Raw genomic sequence first — 23902 nt, forward strand, 5'->3', positions numbered from 1 at the left:
CAATTACAGGAAGGCTTTCCCTTTCTTTAAACAGCTTTCAGCTTTAGAAACGTACTTTAAAAAACAATGTTTTAGCCGTGAAAACTGCTTTGTCAAGACTCAGGTCTTGACAAAAGCATGTGGGTCTGCTTGCTTCTTTACATAGGAGATGGATATGGCAGTCGTGATGGGGGAGGAAAGAGGACTCAAATGTATTTCAGCCGCTTTGCAGGATAAGGTAAAGCAAAGCAAATAGCCGTGCTGTGTGTCTCTAAGGGCCCTTGCGTGGGTATTTCAACTTGAAAGGGGATTAGCATTGGAAGTCTGTGATCATGTCAAACATTTGTAATTGAAGGTGGCTGTTGAAAATAACTCTTTACATAACTGGATTCTAGCAGTCTTGTTGATGATGAGGTAAGTGGAGTGAACAGGAAGTGATCTGTTTGTCATCACTTGCTCCACAAAGCCAAGAAACTTTGTATCTGGGGATGGAGACTTTCAAAAGCACCCACATCGGGAAGCATTTGATAATTCAAATCAAAGAGGTGTTTTTGTGAGAAGTGCAGGAGGCATATATACATGGGAATATACACCACTGAAGTTTTGCTCTTAACATTGTCCTTCACCAAAGGGAAGCTCAAATCGAACCTTTTATTTACTCTAGTAGCCACCAGTCATATAATGATTTCTGCCAGACCTTAATCCTAGGTAAATTTAGTACATGCTTTACATACAGCCTTTTTCTGTGAGCTTGTTTGTCCTGGTGCTTATGTTTCTGTCCTTTGAAATCAGCTTGTAGAAGTTTTTGAGAAAATTCGTGAACAGCCGTAGCTGTTTCTGGGAGATGAATACCACTGTCGCCTTACTTCTGTGGGCACATTATAAATGTTGCACTAGATAATGTCATCTGGCCTCACAGTTTAAACAGATATCCTGTGACTGGCTGCCAGTGACCACTTACTACATCTGCGCTCTTACCCTGCCAAGCGATGGACACTTCCTTAAGGCAGTCCCTGGTTGCTCTGCAGCTTCTGGGCGAAAAAACAAAGCCAACAGGAAATGTTTTTCTCAGAGGATTTTATTTGCTCATCCAAGGCAATAGAGAAACATGAAATGATTTGTGGTGGATTTTATTTTCCTGGTGCACCTTCTGCAACCTGAAATTCCATCGGTTGTCGTGTTAAGGGATGGGCGCACTGACCTCGTCAGAAGAGCGAGCGAGGATTCCGTTTGACTTTGGATTGTTAGCTCACGATACTTAGGTCGATCTGGATGTCTAGCCTCGCCTTTTTATAACTCTAATCCTAGGCAGTCATTCACTGTGAAAACACTTATGTTTCTTTTTTTCTTTGTATTTGTTCATTTGAAAAGCCTTTCAAAAGGAGTTGCAGCCTGCACGTGATTATAGCTATCAGTAACGCTTAAACTAACTGCTGAGATGAAACTTTTCTTTTTGGACCCAGCTAATTTCACGTATCGATAGAAAAAAAAAATTTTTTTTTTTTTTTTTTTTTCTGTTAACAGGCTTGACTTTACTAATTGGTAGCTACTCTTAGGGTTGAACTGGATTCCTTCAGGACAGCCTTTGATAGACTAATTTTTGACGTTTTAATTTGACAAGAACCAATCCCGGGAAATGCCTTAGACATGTGCCTGAAGTGGAGCCCTCTCTGCGGTGGCTGCGACGCACTCGGCGCAGGGGAATGCCTTTGAAAGTCCGCAGCACTTTGTAAGCCCTGTGATCCATTTAACGTGAGAGTTAAAGGTTCTTGGCAGGTGTTTTCATAGGAACCTCACCAAAAATAGTCTCACACAGTTGAGAGGCGCTTCTTCTGTAGATACCAGGATTTGGGGTAGTGGGAGAGGGGTAATGCGGTAAATTCTAATCTTTGTGATAAAAATACCGATTTCTGGAGGACCATAAATTGAGATATTAAATGTGTTAACTCTATGCCTCTTTATTCTTGCTTTGATTTTGTTGTCATCTACATCTTTCTAACTCCGAAGTATTATTTGCTTTAAAAATCTGCCCCGGTCTTAACCAAAAATATCCTCTGACATCTTCCTAAAACAAGCCATAGTTTAGCTTAACTAGTAAAAAAAAAATGAGTGGACATGTTGTCAGGAGGGATCACTCCCTGGAGAAGGATATCATGCTTGGTAAAGTAGAGGGTCAGGGAAAAAGAGGAAGACCCTCAACGAGACGGATTGACACAGTGGCTGCAGCAATGGGCTCAAGCACAGCAACAATTGTGAGGATGGTGCAGGACCGAGCACTGTTTCGTTCTGTTGTGTATGGGGTCGCTATGAATCAGAACTGACTGCACAGCACCTAACAACGACAATAGTAAAAGTGTTGCCTTGACCATTGAGCTCTTTTAAGAACTGCCGTATTATTATGCAAGTAACACACACACCGTACGTGTTTTGCAAACCATGCAACCACCTCGTGCATCATCTTCCCAGATGCCCCGTGCATGTCAGATGTGTGCGCATTGTTTAGGTGGGTGCGTTATTTGTGAAATATGTGGTATCTATATAGGATCAAATTGAGAACAGTAACACGAAAGATAGGAACCTTAGGGGACAGTGGATCTGTATTATTGGGGGAAGGAGCCACTCAGTAAACGAGGGTGAAAATGGTTGCAAAACTCAAAAGAATATAATCGATGTCACTAAATGGTACATATAGAAACTGTCGAACTGGTGTATGTTTCACTATGTATATTCTCAACAACAAAATAAAATGTAAAAAAATCCTTATTGATCACAAAAAATGTTTTTTTGACTAAAAAAATCTGCCCCTTTCAGTTGAAAATGGTAGAATAGACTTATTTCAGTTACAAGTTATTTTTTGTGTTGTTGTGTATCTCTGTTGTCGTTAGCTCCTGTCTATTTGACTCCCAACTCAGGGAAACCCCATGTACGATGGGTTCAGACTGCTGTGATCTATAGGTTTTTCATGGACTGATTTTTAGAGGTAGATAGCCAGGTCTTTCTTCCTAGTCTGTCTTAGTCTGGAAGCTCCACTGGAACCTGTCCAGCATCCTAGCAAAACACAAGCCTCCATTGATAGTTGAGTGGTGGCTAGGCTTTCAGTGTGTTGCCTGGGAATCAAACCTGGGAAATTGGTTGAAAGGAAAGAAAAAAGTAACTTTTCAGTGTCTTCATTCTGCGCTTGTGTATTTCTAATATGTCAGATTTTGTTTTTTAACCACTTGATAAGATTAGAAATTGATACTCTCAAACATACCCATGATGGTAATGATTTATTCCAGTTGAGGAAAAGTATTCATTTTGTTACTAGTTTTTATATTCCCCTGAGATTAGGGTGGGTAGATGGTTTGAGAAGTAGACTGCTTAGTTCTACTAAGCTACTTTTACAGGCCATTATTAGTTTGTAGCCTAATAATTTTAGTGAAAAAACTTTTTAGTGGAGGTGCCGGTCATGTATGTGTGTGCACAAACTCGCATACACATGCACAGACACACACGGTTTTACAAATATTTGTCTGTCTGCTTTTCTTTACCTCCCTTCGCCTCCCACTCTCTTTCCTTCCCTTTATACATGAAAAGAAGGTTAACATCTTTCATATCGTTGTGTAAGAATGCCTGTTACTACAAATGATTAATTTCCTTCATGAAAAGTTATGATTGAAGTCATTTTTTTCCTTTTATTTAGTTGTGGTGAAAATATACCCGACAACACATACACCAATTCAACGATTTCCACACACACAGTTCAGTGACAGTGGTTTCAGTCTTCAAAGTACGCACCCGTTCTCGTTATTCTCCACATTGTCACACCACCACTAAATCATTTCTACATTTATTTTTATTAAAATAATTTGCTTATTACAGTTAGCAATTCACTGGCAAAAAGTGGTCTTAGAGAAGAAACACCACTATTCCATTAGCATCTAACAATAAAAAAGTAATAAGAATAAAAAAGTCAAAGTTAAACGTATTGTATCACACATCTGGGTTTGTACTCTAACATGTTTTTGTTTTTGTTTTCAACTTGGAAATGGCAATGATGTTGGAATAAGAGATTTGCAATTTTACTTGTATTTGCAGTTGTCCTACATTTGAGTTACAGTAAACTTGAAATTAACAGGAAAAATTCATTGGAACCCTTTGATATAAAATATACTTCCACAACAACATCAAGTTATTTAACATTTGCTCTGGAATGGAGACTTAAAACAAACTTATGGGAATTAAAATCATTTCAAAGGTTCTTTCAGCCATTGTGCACAGTTCCTGTTGGGAGTGATTGCCAACACGGGAGAATGAGGAAGTTTGTAGTTTAAATTCTTCAGGATCGGGTTTATCTCAGATTTTCTTTACACATGGTGTTAAGTATGTATTAAGTGACAGCTGTAACTTTATTTTCCTCTCTTACCTTTGGGAATGTCAAGAACATAGCTTTAGCTTTCTTCTAATTTGTGTTATTTTTGTATTTGTTTTTAACATTTAAAAATGCATACCTTTAAGTTACAATGTAACTAAATATCCAAATAACCTTAGAATTTTTTTTTTAACATATTGAGCCTTTAAAATTATATAAATATCTACTGGCCAGGTTTTAAGTATTTTGGGCAGGAAACTTTAAGAAGGGATGAAGGGGGGTAAGCATTACTTTTAGGTAAGATTAGACCAAGTGGTTATATTTACTTATTTGTTGGTTTTAGGCTTCGTCTCCCCACTACTTGTGATTTTATCTTAGCCTTGAAAAGTGTGGAGATAAAATATATTTGCCAAAAATAAGGCCCAACAATTAAGATTGAAAATTGACTGGGATACCGAAAGAGATACAAGATTTTGGAGCACTGAATTTACTGAATATGGACTTATTTTTAAGCTTCAGAGATAGTTCTGTGATTTTATTAGAATGAGCGTAGTCCTTTGTGCTTTGGCTTCATTAAGGAGATTGCAATGGGTATCATTAGCCAATTAATGTTTAAGTGCCCTAATTTGTCCACTTGTTTTTTTTTTTTTTGTGGAGTGAAAAAACTGTTAGTATTTCACTTTGTAACGACTGTTGGAAATTATGAGGTATTTGTGTCTGGCTTGTCCTAGTCCTACTTGTATTTCAATTGAAATATGTACCAAATGCAATGCCAGTGCAAAGCTTGCCCATTTCACATGGCTGCTTACCATTGGCATGACTTTGAACAATAAACATTCCTTGGCTGCAACATTACACTTTATTTTTTACCAACACTCATCTCTACTATATTCTAAACATGAGCACAAATTGATTTTATCCATGCTAATGAAAAAAAACAAATCCTTTATTTCAGTGTGTAAAACAGAAAAACATGGGTTTCTGAGAAGTCTGGAATCAATTAGGTCAGCGCAGTGTGTAGGAAAGAAAGACAGCAGACATGGAAAATAATCAGATCAAAACAACTTGTTTTACAGAGATGGAAACATGCAGAGTAAATGGTGAACAAGAAATTAATTTAGAAAATTTTACTTTTCAGGTTTCTGCTGTAACGCAGTCGATTTCACACTGTAGAATATGCAAGTGTGGATCCAAATTGATTGGGGTTTATTTCTGTCCTAAAATACAAAGATGAGGAGAAACTACTTGGGCAGCTGTACAAAGCTGAAGAGTTGAATTTGCTGATTGATTAGAGGACAAGATGACATAAGCTCCATTGAGTTGTTTTAATGTGAAAATAGACACAAGTGTATCACAAATAATTTTACACGTCAGTGGTAGCGTAGCTGTGGGGAACAGATGTGTTGTAGAGGAGGACAACCAATTACACAAGACCTTTGTGAGAGAGGTGAAAGACCTTGCTTGCTCTAGATGCTTCCAAGTTGACAGTATTTTATTTTAAAATACTCCTAACTTGAATCTAAGTAAAATATGACTTTTTTTTTTTAAGGTCTGAGAGGAAATTAGGTGGTTTTGAAATATCACCCTTTGGCCCAGTGATCCCTTTGTATATTCCAATAGAGTCTAAAAACCTAAATGATGAGGAATTTGCCTTTTGTTCCATGGATGCATTGTATCATTAACCACGCAGGTACTGCTCATCTGACTGAATCCTAGTTTGTTTAATTTCTGATGTATCTAAACAGATGGCTTGATAGTGAATGCTTCTCCCTAAAGAAACAGCTTATTTATTGGCGTGCTTCTCCAGCATCTCCTCCACTGAGTATCCTTGCAGAAATCATTACTGATTCTTAGGCACAGGACTGAGGAGAAACAAGCTAGAACATCATGCCAATTATGTTAACCTCTGGGAACAAAAATGCTTATTGAGTAACCTTCACAAACAATTTTTAAAAAAACTCCAAAGCTTTCTTATTAGAAAACCAAACCCATTGCCGTCGAGTTGAGGGGCGACTCATAGCGACCCTGTAGGACAGAGAATGATGCCGTAGTGTTTTCAAGGAGGAGCTGGTGGATTTGAACTGCTGACCTTTTGGTTAGCAGCCTAATTGCTTAACCACTGTGCCACCAGGGCACCTATTAGAGAGAAAACCTGTGAAAAAAATGATTGGGAGGAGCAGGGCGGGCAGAGTGTGGGCATCTAGATAGAAAGATGTCTGGCCTAAGAGTCTAGAGACCTGGATTTTTGGTTTTGTTTTAATCTTGGTTTCATACTACTTGGTTTCAAATGATACCGGTCGAGCATTTAATTCTTTGGCTCTCTCAGTCCATAGGTGAAATGAGGAGAGTACTTATAATCCCTGATTTACTAAACACTGAAATGAGTTGGAGCCCTGGTGGCGTAGTGGTTAAGAGCTCGGCTGCTAACCAAAAGGTCAGCAGTTCAAATCCACCATCCACTCCTTGGAAACCTTATGGGGCAGTTCTACTCTGTCCTGTAGGGTCACTATGAGTTGGAACCGACTCAACAGCACCTAACAATAACATGAGTTAGTTTGAGTTAGTACATCTTAAAAGCCTCAGAAAGCTATAATATTATACAAATGCAGGAGATTCATATTATTTACTTTAGGATAATTGAAAATGACCTTGAGAAAATAACACTTACTTGCAGACTAAGCAGAGAATTCTGTAGCTTTTTTCTTCCTGGCGTAGGAGGAGCTAGTTTGACCAGATTACCGTAGAGACAGGACATGGCCAGGTGCCATTACATGGAGATGCTTTGTCTTTGGGAGAGCCTTGAGTTGAGTGTTTCTTGGGGCAGCCACTCCTTGACCCCCCAGCTTTGTTCTGATAGTGGCATCTGGCACTAGATTGATTTAACCGAGTCTGAGGTTTGCTCTTTTCAGAATGTGCTCTCTAGGCCGCGTCTGTGTGGCTGTGACATGGCCACATGCTGCTGCTGCTGTTTCTGCCTTCTAGCACCACATGTGAGGCTAAGGCATCCTGACATCTGCCATTTGGAACCTTTACTTACTGGAAAATGTCAAGCTTTTTAGACAAGATGAAGACAGATATAACTGATTTTTCTTCCCTTTCTGGGGAATAGGTTGAGGGCATTTGTTCATAGGTAGATGAATTGCTGAAGTGGTACAGTCCTGTTAATTTTTAGCGAGTACAGGGATTTTGTCTAGAAGATTCTGGGTGTGTGTGTGTGTTCTTATTCCCCTTCGTTATTTGGCATCTGTTTGGTATGATACTAATTTGCTATTTGTAAAAGCAAATGTTTGAATGATAATTTTCTGGATTTTTTACCTGGATAAATGGTGAGAGGAGTTAGAGGAGTCGTCCTCTTACTCCTTGTTTTCATTTAAAAACTCTCTAGGAAATTGCAGATTTTCGAGAGCGGGCTTCTGTTGTGATCACGTTGCCATACAGCTGCATACACTGGATCCCCTTGATGAGGGCCAAATCTTAACTAGCCAGGAGTGAGACATCCTATTTGAGGTGCTTGCGGCCTCTTCTTCCCTTTTTGTCCTCGTCATTTTGGTGCTCCAGATGGGAAGATTGTTTGGTAAATAAAGGACAAAACAACACCACCACCACCAAGAAAACTTTGCCGTCAAGCCAATTCTGACTCATGGTGACCCCGTGTGTTACGGAGCAGAGCTGAGCTCTGTGGGGTTTTCTTGGCTGTAATCTTTTCAGAAGTAGGTCACCAGCACTTTATTCAGCTGTGTTGCTGGGTGGATTTGAACCACCAACCTCCTGGTTAGCAGCCAAATAAAGGGGAAGAAAAGCACTAACCTGTGAGTTTGTTCCTGGTTGAGGAAGGGAGTCGAACTCCAGTGTAAAACCCGTTGCCGTCGAGTCAATTCCGACTCACTGCGACCCTATAGGACAGAGTAGAACTGCCCCATAGAGTTCCCAAAGAGCGCCTGGTGGATTCAAACTGCCAAACTTTTGGTTAGCAGCCGTAGCTTCTAACCACTACGCCACCTGGGTTTCCTCCAGTGTAAAAGGAAAGCTTAAAAAGATCGATCATTATTATCACTGTTCTTATTTTTCGTTTAGTCTTATCTTTCAGTCTTATGGGTAAATTGTAATTGGCTGTGTTCTGTTGAGTGAACTGTTTCTTCCATTTCTCACATGCTGGTCTTTATTGTGGATCTCAAGTCCAGTAACATCACAGGGATGGGAGTAGCCTAACTTGGTAGAGAAGGTTCCAGTGACTCTAGTCATTTTGAATTGCAAAAAACATAAAAAGTTTTGAATGAGAAGGTGCCACAAAAATTACTTTAGTGGACGCCAAACACTGTTGAGAGACTGTGAATCATGCATGAAACTACTATATCCTATGTCATCCCTTTGGACTGTTTCTTCTCAAGTGGCTTTAAGTAGAAAAGAGAGAACGATTATTAGCCAGCAGGCTTGTTGCTTGTAGTATAGTTTATGAAGACTATTAGAAATATAAAATCCATTAATTGGAAGGCGGTGAGGACTAATGACTTTTAGCAACAGGATTCATGAACTGAACATAAATATTTCAAAGCATTCTACAATGGGAGCCTGGTAGCTCTTCAGTAAACAAAGCCTCTTGCTTAGGATCCTAGGTTGACTTGAATTATATAAAGAAGGACTCTTGCTGCAAATATAAACAGATTTTCTTCATCTTTTAACTTATACTTCCTGTTGTTACAGTCTTTCTATAGAATCATACAATATGTGTCTCAGCTCATAGTTATATAGTGTTCTTACAAACCTCTTCATCTTATTTGCTTTTTGGGTGTTGATAATTAACCAAGAATTTTGGTTTCCACCTTGGAAATAAACACTCTTAAAATTGTTTCTGCTTGAATCATACATATCCTATATTTTCTCACAGTATATTTCATACAGTTGCAAGTTCTGTTACTAGACAAGATTTGAAATTTAGCTGCCATTTTTTGCCTCTTCCTAGTTTAAGATACAATAAAGCTTCAAGAAAGAAAAGGCTGTTCTGATAAATGAATTATTTTAAAAGGCCCTGAGGTGAAGAAGGCTATTATAAAGTTAGACAGAAATGTCAAGATAAATCAAATGTTTTCTTCAGGTAATATGCTCCTTCTCTGTAATCTCTACTATGGTGTACCATTTCTCTTTCTTGTTAACTTATGGGTGGACATATTTCTTACATTTTTAAGCATGGTGCCAAAAGACTTACCAAACCCCTTGCCATCAAGTCAATTCAGATTCTCAGCTGCTAACCAAAAGGTTGGCAGTTCAAATCCACCTGCCGTCCCTGGAAACCCTAAGGGGAAGTTCTACTCTGTCTTACAGGGTCACTGTGAGTCGGAATCAACTTGACAGCCACAGGATAGAACTTACCAGTGATTCTGAAAACACTGGCTGAGAGATCAGTGTTCTTTAGTGCCAAAACACAGGTCTATAGCTGAATTTATTCTTCCCGTAATTTATTAAAGCGAGTTGCAAGTTCTGTCTTCTCTTCCTCCTAGAAAGGATAACTATGTTTAAGAAAGTAAAACAGAAGAACAAATACTACCAATGATATTTACATGATGCTTATACAGATGGGAAACCACCAAGGCTTCACATTTTCTGCATTTTAGTATTTGTTTTGAGTTTTTAAGACTTTAGAATAGTTTTTCTCAAAGTGTAGTCCTAGATTTCATCAAAATCACTAAAAAACATCATTAAGAGAATGAAAAGACAAGCCAAAAATTAGGAGAAAGTATTTTCAAATTATTTATCAGATAAAGGACCTGTATTTAGAATATATAAACAACATTTGTAACTCAATAACAAGGAGACAGACAAGCCAAATAATGAGCAAAAGATCTGAATAGATGTTTGACCAAAGAAGATATAGGAAAGGCCAATACATTGAATAGACATTCAGCAACATTAGTTATTGAAGAAATGTAAATTAAACTACAAGTAGATGCCACTTCACACCTAGTAGAATAGCTATAATCAACAAGACAGGCAATAACAAGTATTGTGGAGGGTGTGAACAATCTAGAATCTTCATTCCTTGTTGTGAGAATGTAAAATGGTATAGCCACTGAAAAAGAACCAGGCAGTTTCTGTAAAAAATTAAATATAAGCTTGTCATACAACCCAGCATTTCCACTCCTGGGAATCTACCAAAGAGAGATGAAAATGTATGCCCACAAAAAGACTTGTACACTAGTGTTTATAAGAGCATTGTCTATAGTACTGGAAACCTGGACCCAACCCAAAAGTCCATCAGCTGGTGAACAGATAAACAAAACGTGGTATATACATAACAGTGGAATACTATTCAACGGTTTAAAGGAAGTACTGTTGCTACAACATGGATGAATCTCAAGAACATTATATTACCTGAAGAAGCCAGACGGAAAAGACCACATACTGTGTGGTTCTAAGACAGAGGTCCCTAGGCTGTGGAAAATTCCACTGCCTCAAGCAGCTTACTTGGCACACCATGTAGCTTTACATTAACATCCTGGTTCTCTTGCTTGACATGCCCTGTAGCTTTACGTTAATATCCTGGTTCTCCTTTCCTTAACTGCTGTCCAGAACTAGAGGAAATTGGCAGAAACTGGTTTAGGTGCCATGTTGACATTCTGGATAACCTTTTAGCTCATTAAGTACCTCATACCTAGTAACTTCCCTCTCTGGGTGGAGTTTAACCGCCATTTTCTGAATGTGTGATGCATGAAGTTATATGTAAACCCCATTTTACCTGCGTAGTATCATTAAAAGTGTTGTCGATGTAACTTAATCAGCTTCTGGCTTGTAAACCCCATAAAAGTAACCTTCCCTCTCACTCTTGCTAGCAATCTTGGGGCTAGGAGCCCCGACTGTTCCTTTTCTTGCGCAACGAAATAAAGGCGCCTTTCCAGTCTCCTACCTCGATCTCTCATTTATTGGTTGAGAAGAGTCATGCTGAGCAGAACCTGGGGTTTCCACCTGGCAACAGTTCTGTTTGTATAAAATGCCAGTAGATGTGACTACATAGAGATACAAAGTAGATTAGTGGAAGGCTGGGGCTGGGGATGGGAAGAAGGAGTTATTACAAATAGGCAGGAAGGATTTTTTTTAGATGGAAATGTTCTAAAATTTGATTGTGGCAATGGTTGTACAACCAATGTCTGCCCTGACAGGGAACACGACAGAGAACCCCTGAGGGAGCAGAAGAACAGTGGGATGCAGACCCCAAATTCTTGTAAAAAGACCAGACTTAATGGTCTGACTGAGACTAGAAGGACCCCGGTGGTCATGGCCCCCAGACCTTCTGTTGGCCCAGGACAGGAACCTTTCCCAAAGCCAGCTCTTCAGACATGGATTGGACTGGACAATGGGTTGGAGAGGGATGCTGGTGAGTAGTGAGCTTCTTGGATCAGGGGGACGCTTGAGACTATGTTGGCATCTCCTCCCTGGAGGGGAGATGAGAGGATGGAGGGAGTTAGAAACTGGCGAAAAGGACACGAAAAGAGAGAGTGGAGGGAGGGAGCGGACTGTCTCATTAGGGGGAGAGTAATTGGAAGTATGTAGCAAGGTGTATATAAGTTTTTGTGTGAGAGACTGACTTGATTTGTAAACTTTCACTTAAAGCACAATAAAAATTAAAAAAAAAAGCAAATTCTGGGTCACAGAGAAGTGGAAACTCTGGGCGTGGCCCACCAATCTGTTTTAACAAACCCTCAGCTCAAGTTTGAGAGCCATTGCCCTAGAATCAACGGATGTAAGGAGAGTATGGGACATAGGGACTTTTGGTGCAGTTTCTATTCATTAACTCTACCCTCTTCCTGTAACTGTAGGAAGGTTTGAATTAAGGATTGTTCTAGTAGAGTTAAAGAAAATTACAGGGCAATGAGAGTAAAAATAAACTGTCCTTTCATGTTCCTGATACATCCCCACGAGAAGCTTTGTGATTGTGATGTTTGTGTACCATATATGTTAGTAAATTCCTGTGTTCTTTTAGGCTTGCTGTTACTTAATGAACATAGCATAAACAGGTTCATTTGCCATAACGACAGTGGAAGTTTAGATCTTTGAAAGGAATTACTTCTCCTAAATATTTACACAGTGTAATATAGCAAAGCCAGAAATGTTCAGTGATCCAAAAAAAAAAAAAAAAAAAAGTAAAGATCTGACTATAGATAAAGAAGAAAATGGAGCAGCCAGATGAACTCAGCAGCTCATTTTCTCCCTCCGTCTGCTCAGTGGCACTTTAAAAACCAGGATTAGCAAAGGGTTTTCTAGCGTAGTGGTCTTACGCATGGGATATGCTTTCAGGATTTTCTCTGCATTGTTGGGTGGCCAGAAGAAGCTCCAAAGGTGGAATCTGCTCCGGAATAGGGATTGGCCATCCATCCAATCCAAAACGCTGCTGGTCCGTGAGTGTGTTAGATGGCGTTTGTAGATAGGGTCCCCCTTGACTGGGGGTGGGGCCATACTGGAGAACAGATTGATGACTTTTGCTGAGAAAAGTAGAAGTTGTATGGGGAAGGGATAAAGCAAACATTAGAGCCGGAAGAAAAAGGGAGTGGGTAACAGGTTATAAAAATCAATAAATGTGTGTCATTTATTACTTGAGTTCATCGAGACTATCAACAGAGCTCTTTAGAAGAATATTGGGAATTGTAGCACAAACCATTGTTATGTCTAAAACTTGATTCCACTGTAGGTAAAAGTGGTTGGCATATTAGTTGTTGTCAGAGTATATAGCTCTGCTTCTGTTTCCTTTTTAATTATTTTCTTTTATTTCTCATTTCCTGTCCCTTCCTGTTTTTTTTTTTTTTTTTGCTCCTAATTCTTGCTTGGAGCTTTGATAATTAGTATTATATTATTGGGCACTTGTTTTGAAATAGCAAAATATTACAGCATTATATCCTCTAAATTGGTAATTTGGAATTCCAACTTCAGTTATGGATTGGATGATAAAGGAGTAAGATATTATACAATATGTTTCATTTTTAAAAATCTATGCCACAGTAATCTGAATTGCTCATTTATTAGTGAACAAATTCCTATAGATGTATTGAAGCTAAGAAAATATGGGTAGAGAAAAAAGTAAATGAAGAGCACCTTTGTAAGAAAACTTTATTGCTAACAACTCTTTGTTAAACTCTCATATTTATATCTGAGTAGAATTGCAATTCAACAAGAGTGAATGCATACATATAGTTTGTTATTATATAGATAAATACAAATTGAGTACATAAAAATGGACACAACTTTGGAGTTAACTGCAAGAATCAGGAGAAATACACATTTAGGTGTGGGGTGAAGGATGGCCAGTGGGTTGATAATATCATGCTTTCTAAATTAACACATCTCAAGATGTTGACCAAAGAACATTTTCATTGTAAAGTTAGGTCAGTGTTTATTCCCTGCCCTCTTAGTTTCTGTAGCTCGTTGCAGCAAACATGGAGTGTTTACAGTACTATTGCAAATAACAGTTTTTTCCACACTTAGTTTTCCTTTCTTTTTGGCCAGTTTTTTCTGTCCCGGAGTCAGTGGAACACTTGCCCTTTGCCTAAACTAATGTCTCTTATGCACCAGGCCTTGTGGTTGGGCCTGTAGTTGCTTTGTCTTGAGTTCCCTTAGTAATATCTTGCAGTGCTTATAACAACTTCATGTTGGTCACAGGTACATATTGGGAAAAAAGAAATGAAGGAGAGATTTTTTAAAAAGCAAGCAAAAGAACGTGATGGGAGAGGGGAGAGAAAATAAAAGAGATGTGTACTGTGGAGGGTGGTGGAGAATTGCTGGCACTTTCTGCTGGTGTCATTCTTTGTTGGAAACTTCTTCCACCTGGTGGAGGGACTTGATCTACACATAGGAGACAAGCTGTCCGTCTTCACTGTCCTTCAATTTGTTGCTTTCCTTTTCCTGTGATGGCACTTGAAGATACCATTTAGTTTGCCATCCCTATCATTGAATGACCCACTGAGAACAGCAAAAGTGACTTAAATGGAGTGCTTTGACACACTGTGGCATGTTGTAGTAGCGCATTGTCATTGTGAGCACACGCCTGTGACTCTAAATAGCAGAGTCAAATTCTCAGGTTGGATACTTGTGCGTAGGGCCGAGAAGATAGGACCATCTTGGTAGCTGACGCTTTGGGAGCCCCAGGCCCCAAAGTAAACTTCAGCTTGGTGGTTCCTAATTTCAAGCCTGCTCGTTCTCAGTTTCTTTTGTGGCTACAAAGTGTTCCTTTCATCAGACATGGTGTGGGGCCCTGTTCTCTTGAAATATTGCTCTGTGAAATAAGATGCGATAGGATGTCCACCAAAGTCCCCTGGTTGATAGACTTTTTAAGTTCTCCCGGGCTTGTCATGGTCTTCTGTGTCATAACTGTACCATTGCTGGGATTGGTTTCTTTGGAAAATGCTCATCTTCTGAAAGGTAGCTCAGAATTCAGGGTTTTTCCCCCCACCGCCCCACCACCACCATTAATTGGAAGATTGGAGCCATGGAGGGTGCAAATGGTTAATACACTTGGCTGCTAACCGAAACGTTGGAGGTTCTAGTCCCCCCAGAGGCACCTCAGAAAAATGGCTTGGCCGTCTACTTCCAAAAAATCAGCCACTGAAAACCCTGTGGAGCACAGTTCTACTCAGATGCACATGGGTTTTGGTGTTTTTTGTTTTTTCAGTTGAAGATGGCTTCTAACCAGTCTTCCACCAGATGGTGCTAGTGTTACGTACCTAAAGGTAAACTCCTTTGGCACCGATGAAATAATGAAGTTGTGTATTTTCACTCTCTTTTTTTGCTTTGCCATATTTTTTTATATATTGCCCTTAATGTTTTTTTTTTTTTTCTCCACACATAATGCTTTCCTAGAATACTACTGTGTCACTTCACATCTTTTATATTGCAGGTAAGGGTAACCTGGGAGATGGATTCTGGAGGCCAGGGATTAACAAGTAAAACTTAAGGATATAGAACATGTACTTTAGTGTAAATTTTTGTCATGCCCTTGCTTCTTATCTGAATGTGTGCACAAATTGAGGATTCTTGACTTTTCCATTTAATCACCTTTCTTTTCTGTTACAATTGTCAACCATAAAATGTCATCATTCGAGATCTTCTAGAGGCCATGTTTGGAGGTTGTTGCTAACAAATGATATGTTTAACAAGTTAAGTTAAAAATAACTTTAACAGAAGGTTTAGTAAAATAAAAATAAAAAAAAAGGAATAAAATGTTGGTCATTATCCAATACCATATTTCCTGGCCAAGGGCTTAACTTTTAAACTTTTTCTGATTACAAATAGATATTACATGGTTATTGCAGAAAATTTTGAAGAAAGAAAAGTGCAGTTAAAGGAATAACCCGTATTAAGTACTATTAATATATTACACAAACCTTCTGGCCTTTTCTTCCATTTGTGAATACATGCATTTCAGAAATATCCAAGTTGATTTCATATCACACGTAGTTTTATCACCATCTTTTTCACCTAATCATATCTCATGACTGTTACATCAAATCATACTATTCTACAATAATTTCTCATGACAACATAGATTCCCATTTAATGAGAGACACTTTGTTTTTAGTTTAGTTTTTTTTTTGTATATTTTAGTCACAACTCTTCTGTGATGAAGAGTTGTTTGATTTTTTGTGTATTTTAAAACTTCTTTCATGTAATTTCTTAAATATTTAATAGTTGCTTTAGTGAAAATTTTCATTTTTTAAGCGTTTGATCTACATTTTCAAATTACCATTCAGGAGTTCTACAATTTAAATATCCTTTTACATTACATGATTTTGTTTACCACCCTGCCTCCTCTTCATCACCAGATTACTGTAGCTTTTAAAGTGATTAGATATTGCTCATTTGAGACTCCCTGAAATGGTAATTCATCACCAAATAAAGCAGTTTAAAATTACTGACATTTTCTTAGAAATAAACTGGATCCTTTAAACACTAAGTCCCTAGAGCCCGTTGTATTTATGGGGATTTGATTTTTGGCCTTACCTCCTACCCCTAAATACAGACAGCTATCTTTTCATAGTTCTGAACAGGTTGTCTCGTATACAGAGCAAAGAATTAAGATCCGTCTTGCTGAACATTTCCAGCTCTTTGTGTTACTTATTGAGAAACTTAAACCAACTCATTTAACCTTTATCCATATGTATGTTTTTCAGTGAAAAATTGGAAGAACAGTTTTTAGAAAAATTATTTTTAAAACTTTAGTGAAAATGAGTTGAATGTTTAGCATAGTAACATTTTTTGGTGGACAGAACAAAGGAGGGAAAGTGCTAGTATTGAGAGGGCTTAAGGAATTCAAGTATACTTTCGTAAAAAATTAAAAACAGTCTATATTATTAATTAATTTAGAAAATATATCCTGGCCGATTTTGTTTATATCTTACTAGATAACTGCATTTTCACTTCAGGAGAGAATTTTGAATTATGTTCAAATGTGAACATGTAAAGAAGCATGTATTTTATTTTGAAATCAGAAAAACAGTAGTTATTTTCATTTTGGGGAAATGGGGGGGGAAGGAGACTCATACAGAGGCTTCATGCAGTCTTATAAATGAACCTGAAAACTAGTAGCCCAATAACTTAATAAAAAAAAAGCAAACAAGCTAATTTTCTGTCAGAAGAGTTTTCTGCCCCCCCCCCCCCCCACCGCGCCCAGTTTGGTAAAAGACATTGCAGTTCGCTTACTGTCAGAATGACTAGTCCCTGCACGAAAAACTGCTTGCAAACCAGGTTTTAAAAGGTTCATCAGCATGCAACCTTTTGTGCTAGAAGAGACTTGTAAACTATATTTCAACATCTATCTTTTAAAAAGAAAAATCATCTTAATAAGTGATGAAATTTATGTAAGTAGCATCATTAAGTTTTATTTGAGATAAAATTGAGCATTTTTAACTTACAGCATTCTTGTAAAACATTTTTAAGTATTTTTGAAAGTGAATGCAACTATATTATGGGCATTTGGCGTACTTTTTAGGTTCTGAGTGTGGGGGATTTTTAGATAAAAAGACTTAAAAAGTTTCTGATGTAGTAATAAAGTAGATATGATTTTCAAACTGCCAATTTGATTGTAGAGAAGGAATACAGTGGCGTATAGATCTGGTATCATGCAGGTCAAATGGCAGCTTCTGAAATATAGTTCCGTATGTTTGAGCCTTGAGATACCGTCTGTATCAGTTTAGGTGCTCGTCTGAACTGCAGCAATTGGAAAGGGCTCAGAGTACTCTAATAATCTTGAAACCTTAGTTGAGTTGTAGCTGTGTCAGTTGAATTCCCCCTGAATAATAAGTCCTGCTTAGGATCTTGCCTGCATTATGGCAAAATACACAAAATAATCAAATTGCTAAGATTTTGAACCTAATTTGTTTACACCTGAGAGAAATTTGCGCTGTGCAATATAATATTTATTAATTCATTTGATATCTGAATTTCGTACAAAGTTTATTTTTGTTTTCCTCAAAATATGTTAGAGATAATTGGAATAATCTCGCAATAAACTGGAAGTGGCTTATGAAATCTAGAGTGCTTTCTGCAGAATGTCTGTACATGAACACAGAATGGAAATGAAAAGGAGGAGGGAGGCACATGACAGCTTTTGTTCTTAGCAGCTTCTCCTGGAAAAAATCACCACCACCCCAGTTTAATTTCTTTCATTTAATTCTTGCCACATATGCCTCCTACGTCCTTATATGTTTTATATTGAAGTAATCAGTGTTGAGGTTTTTCTGTTCATTTAGATTATTCAAGCTTTCTAATCTGTGCTTAGTACTGAACTGTTTATGGGACTCATGCTATCCAATAACTAAAGCCTATGAAATTTACTACATTTTGTATTGATTTAATATTAATGTTAATCTAAAATCTTTGGGTGCAGTGTGTCACATCTGTTTTGTATTCCTCTGTTTAAAAGAAGTGGCAGTATGGTATTCGGAGGAATATTTATTATCTGAGTGTTTTCCTTTGCAACAGTTTCCCTCAGTCTATTGAGAATTATAACCTCCAAGAGACAGTGAATCACACAGCAAATTCTTAGGTACCCAACTGCTGAAGGCCACAGTTAATTAGAATTCTTATTTACCATTTAAATTCCCTTTGCTTAAGTAGTTGTAACTTTGGAGGCTTTTTGGAAATGATAATAAACAAATTTGTGGTGAGATTTAAAAAAAAAACCTTTTCTCTTAATATTAGGTCCAGCCTGCACTTCATGGGAACCTTGGTTTTTTAGAACAGACTGTTAGATTGAGCGTTGACTTGCATTTTGTTGAAGCTTAATTTTTCAGTTCTGGTGACTGAATATTCTTATGCTGTGCTGGGATTTCTTAACCTTTTTGGGGGTCATGAATTTCTTTAATCAATGAAAGTTATAACTCCTGTTCTAGAAAAAGATGTCTAAGCACCAGCATTTTCACATACGTTTTAAAGGGTTTATAGCCCTGCCTTCCCCTGTCCAGATGGCCAAGGACCCCGGGTTAGGAAGCACTGCTGTAATGGAATGAAAAATCACTTCTAGTATTTTTTTTTTTTTTTTTTTAATGCTAAGTTTAGCATTGTATTAATGTGCCACACTAAGAGTTTTCTTCACTGCTAACTTTATTTGACAGTACATTTTCTTCTTGGTTATTAAAGCATAATTACCTTTCAATTTTATTACAGAACATGTTTGGCCTACCGATGCTTTAGATTCTGTCTTAGATATACAAGAAAACAAAGCTCACTCTACCCATTGATCTGAAGGTGAAGGCAGTGAAAGAGAGAAATAAGTTCTTAGGGATTTGTTGTTTTCCAAAAGTAGTTCTTTCTTAAGAAGATATTGCATTTGTTGTTTGGCACAAAAGTACAAGTTCTCATTTTAAAGAGAGAGATTGTACAGTTGTTCAGGAATTATTTCTGCTTATGCAGGTGAAGAGCCCAGACTTTGGAGTCCAGCAGGCTGGGGTTCAAATCCAGCTTAGCTGCTTAGCAGCAGTATGACCTTGGGTGTGTTACTTGCATGTAAAGTAAAACCTACCCCATAACAGGATTAAATGAGATGATATTCGCCAAGTGCTTGACTCTGTACTGTGTGTGTCGTGTGCACTCAGTGAACGTTCTCTCTCCTTTTACCGTGGTGATGGATGGTGTTGATGAGGAACAGGACAAGCAGTCTTCATTTTTTTTTTGGTTCTTTGCACAGGTGACACATTGTTGAAACATAGCATCCCAACTGTAATGTGTGCTCTCATGAAAGCAGCCTTGATTTTCAGTTGCAAAGTGTTCACTTTTCCTGTTACGAAATTTAGGATATTAGACCTTGGTTGCAAAAAGTATAACTCTTCACGTTCCCCAGAATAATCTTCTCAAGCCTTGGTGGGTTATAGTTGTGGTCGAAACTCAATCAAGAGTTCTCCACAGGCAGAGGATAGCAAACTAACTTCTTTTCCACATCTTAGTTCTGGGTGTTTGATTGTCACAGTGGAGCAGTAAGTTAAAAGTTATCCACTTAACTTGTTTCCTATACTTGAAGTAAATATTGAGGATAAGAGAAGGGGAGAGGTTTCTAAGAGTGGATTAAAAATTCAGTACTTCAGTGTTTCTGTGTTTGAGTCTTGACACCTAGATGGTCACACAGTAGAGAGCCATAGGTATCTGCTTAGGGTAGATGGTGTTTCTTGGCGTATCTTAAGGAATTGTAATTTTCAAATGTTTGGTCAACCGTACAGATGTCAATCACCATACAAATGGCAGCCGTAAGAGAGGGTTCCCAGTGTGGTTTGTAAAGAATTTGGAGCCAAAGAAGAGAGAATAAGGAGGATTTGCATAATGCTTCGATTGAATAAATGATTAAATGAAAGGCTCCAAGTTCACTAAAAGGATGATTTCAGACCATCCTGGAATGAAGTGAGATGACATCCTGTCCGATCCCTTTGCTTTTCAAGTTGTGATTGTCAGTTACAACCAGGCAATGATAATGGCAGTGTTTAGGGCAGTGGTTTTTGTGTATTTCCATATGTACATGTATCTACGCATATGTCTGTGTGCTTTCCCAGATCCCTTAGAGTGATAACTCAGATGGGGGTCATAAATGTTTAGTCAGGAATGGACTTATAAACATGGAAGAAGCTAAGTGTGTTCTGATGACTTTGAGGTTGGCTTCATAGGAGGGTATCCATTGTGTTCACCTGCCAACTATTTCGTTACCAGTGACAGACAGAGAGGATGACTGAACGAGTTTATCGTGGATTTGAGCCAGCATATTTCCGATGTGCCACAAACATTGCTTAACCATTGCATATTAACAAAAATTAAATGCTATAAATATCGTTGAGCACTTGGCTCTGCCTTTTTTTTTTAAGATACCTAGTTGCATTCATTTCTTTTCTTTGACCCGGTAGAAGGCTTGGAAAATGATACCCCTTTTTCTTTCTTCTCAGTATCGTCAGTGAAGCGGGAGCTTCCATCTACAGTGTTAGCCCTGAAGCTGACAAAGAGATGCCGGGACTGGATCCCAATTTGCGGAGTGCAGGTAAGAAACCGTGGGCCATCACAGAAGTATGTCATTTCGATATTTCGGACTTACATGTTCAGCGATCTTAAATATTTTAAAAATCCAAGGAAATTTGAAAGACATGTCACATGAAGAAGAATTAGCATATAGAAGGAAAGTGGTCAATTGGAATAATAATTGGAATTACAGAAGAGAAAGAGTACAAAACTGTTTTTAAAGAGTGTGGGAAAAAATTAATCCAGTGAAGACCTTAGTAAAATTATATGCCAGAGAACTGAATAATAAGAATAATAAAGTACTCTAAGATCCCTTATTATTACAAAATACTGTTTATTATAGTTGGTAACAAAGTAGTGTATTTTATTAACAAAATATTTGTAGTGAAAATGATTATACATATACAGGCTTTCCATTTATTGCTAAATATTTGACAGACTGTCCCTTTCTCTTGTCTTGTTAGTGGATGGGCATTTGATGGTGTAATGCTGTTTTACAGACTGTTTTAGTTGGATCTTACCGCTTTGGTTTCCGTGATGTGTGGAATACTTAAAATCTTGTGTGCAAAAAAATGACAGTACTTTGATACATCTAGTGAAAGTAATTGGTGTCATAAGAAAATTATTAGATGTGGCGGGAGCATTTTTCTGTAGAATAGGTGGATATTTGAACTATTTTGTTACTAATGGACCTTTTACTTATTTTCCTTAACTGTCGTCATCAGATTTCATTAGCTTTTCTTGAAATATATACTGAAAACTTATTTCCTCCATCTAAATGGACTCATTTATGACTTCCCTTCAGTTGGGCATTCCACCCGTGGAGCTTTGCCCTCACAGCAGCTGATCGTGACCTCCGCTTCCTTACTGTGCGCTTTTCTGGCCCTTGTCTCGTAACAGCAATTATGATAACAGTTGTAGGAGGAGCAGGTATAGTGGTAGCTACTAAGACCAGTGTTTTTTAAGCATCTAACATGTCACACATTACCTGGACTCTGTTATTTCATCTCACAACTGCCCTATGAGGTATTCAGTATTTCTCCCACCTTACAAATGAAGAAACCGAGGCTTCAAGAGGCCACAGAGCCAATAAGTATGGATATAATATTTTTGTACCTAACTTCTATAATAAAAGGATACTTTTCTTTAAAAAAAAAAAAAAAGATAAATCCAGAACCTCCCAGGTTGGCACTGAAACGGAATCTTCCAGTGGTGTGTAGGAAAAATAGCTGGACCGTGTTGTCTAGGAGGTAACAGTACCTCACCCCTCCCACCGCTTGGGGCCTGCTGTTTCTGCTTTACCACTGGCCCAAGTGTTGTAATCTTGTCTCACCTGTAATAACTGTCACAGTATTATAGGTCAGACAAGCTTACAACATTCCAACAAGACTGTGAAAATAGAAGATAATAAAAACGGGGATCATCATATGACTTCCATTACTCTGATTTCAAAGTCCGGCTTTATCGTCAGTTTGCAATTCACCGCACGTATCCCTTCCGTGTCTCAGCTTGCTGCCACGTGCCAGTGGCCGTGTTTGATCCATGTGAACTCAGAACATCTACCTAGACACTTTGAGCCTCCCAAGACTGATTCTGGTGACAAATATTGGAAGAACTCAGTGTCTCCATTCGTGGTCTCTAGGGTCCACTTCTTTTCATTTCCTGTTTCCTGTTCGGCAGCCTTTCTCTTACCTAGTGATTGATGCCACAGATGACTTTATATTTCATTTGAGACCTGTCCTACCTACGGGTGTGAGTTTTACCTTGCAGCCCTCCAAAATATAACAGAACCTTGACATTCATACAACTGTTAAACATATGTAAGAAAATTATCCCCATATTGCTACACCTTCCTAGCCAGTTTGTCAGCTTACTAAAAACGGAGGTCATCCTTATATATGTTTATACCTCCCACAATATATTTTACATGACAGCCATTTAAACTGGATGGATATAATGGTAGCTGGATGATATAAAACTGTTTATTTGGAATTTCTCATTAAAAATGGAAGATTGAGTGTACCCATTATCTCCTATACTTCTTTCTGAGATGAAATTAAAATGATAGTGATACGACGTAAGGAGTCCCTGGGTGGTGCAAATGGTTAACGCTCTTAGCTGGCTAAGTAAAGGGTTAGAAGTTGGAATCTACCCAGAGGCACCTTGGAAGAAAGGTCTGGCAATCTACTTCTGAAAAGCAGTCATTGGAACACTATAGAGCACAATCCTACTCTGAGGCATATGCGGCTGCCATGTGTTGGAATCAGACCAACAGCAGCTAGTTTAATGTGATATAAAGAAGGTGTCAGCCCGCAGGACAGAGTGGGAGAGGCGACCACAGTGGTAACAGCTTTGAAGCTGAGAAACAGATGGACGAGTACCAGGTGAACTAACCGACCGAGAACGTTAAATCCTAAGCCAGCATTGTAGAAAATGGAACTAACTTGTTGTAGATCGTGGAACGCCCTTCCCCACCGCCCTCCCCGCCCCCCATTATTGTTGTTGTTAGGTGCCGTCAAGTCGGTTCCGACTCATAGCGACCTATGCACAACAGAACAAAACACTGCCCGGTCCTGCGCCATCCTTACCATCATTGTTATGCCCCAGCCCATTCTTACAGCTACTGTGTCAATCCACCTCGTTGAGGGTCTTCCTTTTTTCCACTGACCCTGTACTTTGCCAAGGATGATGTCCTTCTCCAGGGACTGATCCCTCCTGACAACATGTCCAAAGTATGCAAGACACAGTCTCGCCATCCTTGCTTATGAGGAGCATTCTGGCCGCACTTCCTCCAAGACAGATTTGTTCGTTCTTCTGGCAGTGCATGGTATATTCAATATTCTTCACCCGCACCACAATTCAAAGGCATCAACTCTTCTTCGGTCTTCCTTGTTCATCGTCCAGCTTTCACATGCATATGATGCGATTGAAAATACCATGGCTTGGGTCAGGCGCACCTTAGTCTTCAGGGTGACATCTTGGCTTTTCAACACTTTGAAGAGGTCCCTTGCAGCAGATTTGCCCAATGCAACGTGTCTTTTGATTTCTTGACGGCTGCTTCCACGGCTGTTGATTGTGGGTCCAAGTAAAATGAAATCCTTG

General features: G+C 38.5%; 1 protein-coding gene across 1 annotated transcript in view; it reads left to right on the forward strand.

Moving 5' to 3' along the window:
- Nucleotides 1-23902, forward strand: part of SRBD1 (S1 RNA binding domain 1) — a 235540-nt gene that overhangs the window by 119317 nt on the left and 92321 nt on the right. The window contains exon 15 of the mRNA XM_010595907.3: nucleotides 20731-20822. Within this exon, the coding sequence (XP_010594209.1) occupies nucleotides 20731-20822 (92 nt within the window). The remainder of the gene's footprint in view (nucleotides 1-20730; nucleotides 20823-23902) is intronic.

Source organism: Loxodonta africana, chromosome 26 (assembly GCF_030014295.1).
Source record: "Loxodonta africana isolate mLoxAfr1 chromosome 26, mLoxAfr1.hap2, whole genome shotgun sequence".
NCBI classification, from domain to species: Eukaryota; Metazoa; Chordata; class Mammalia; order Proboscidea; family Elephantidae; genus Loxodonta; species Loxodonta africana.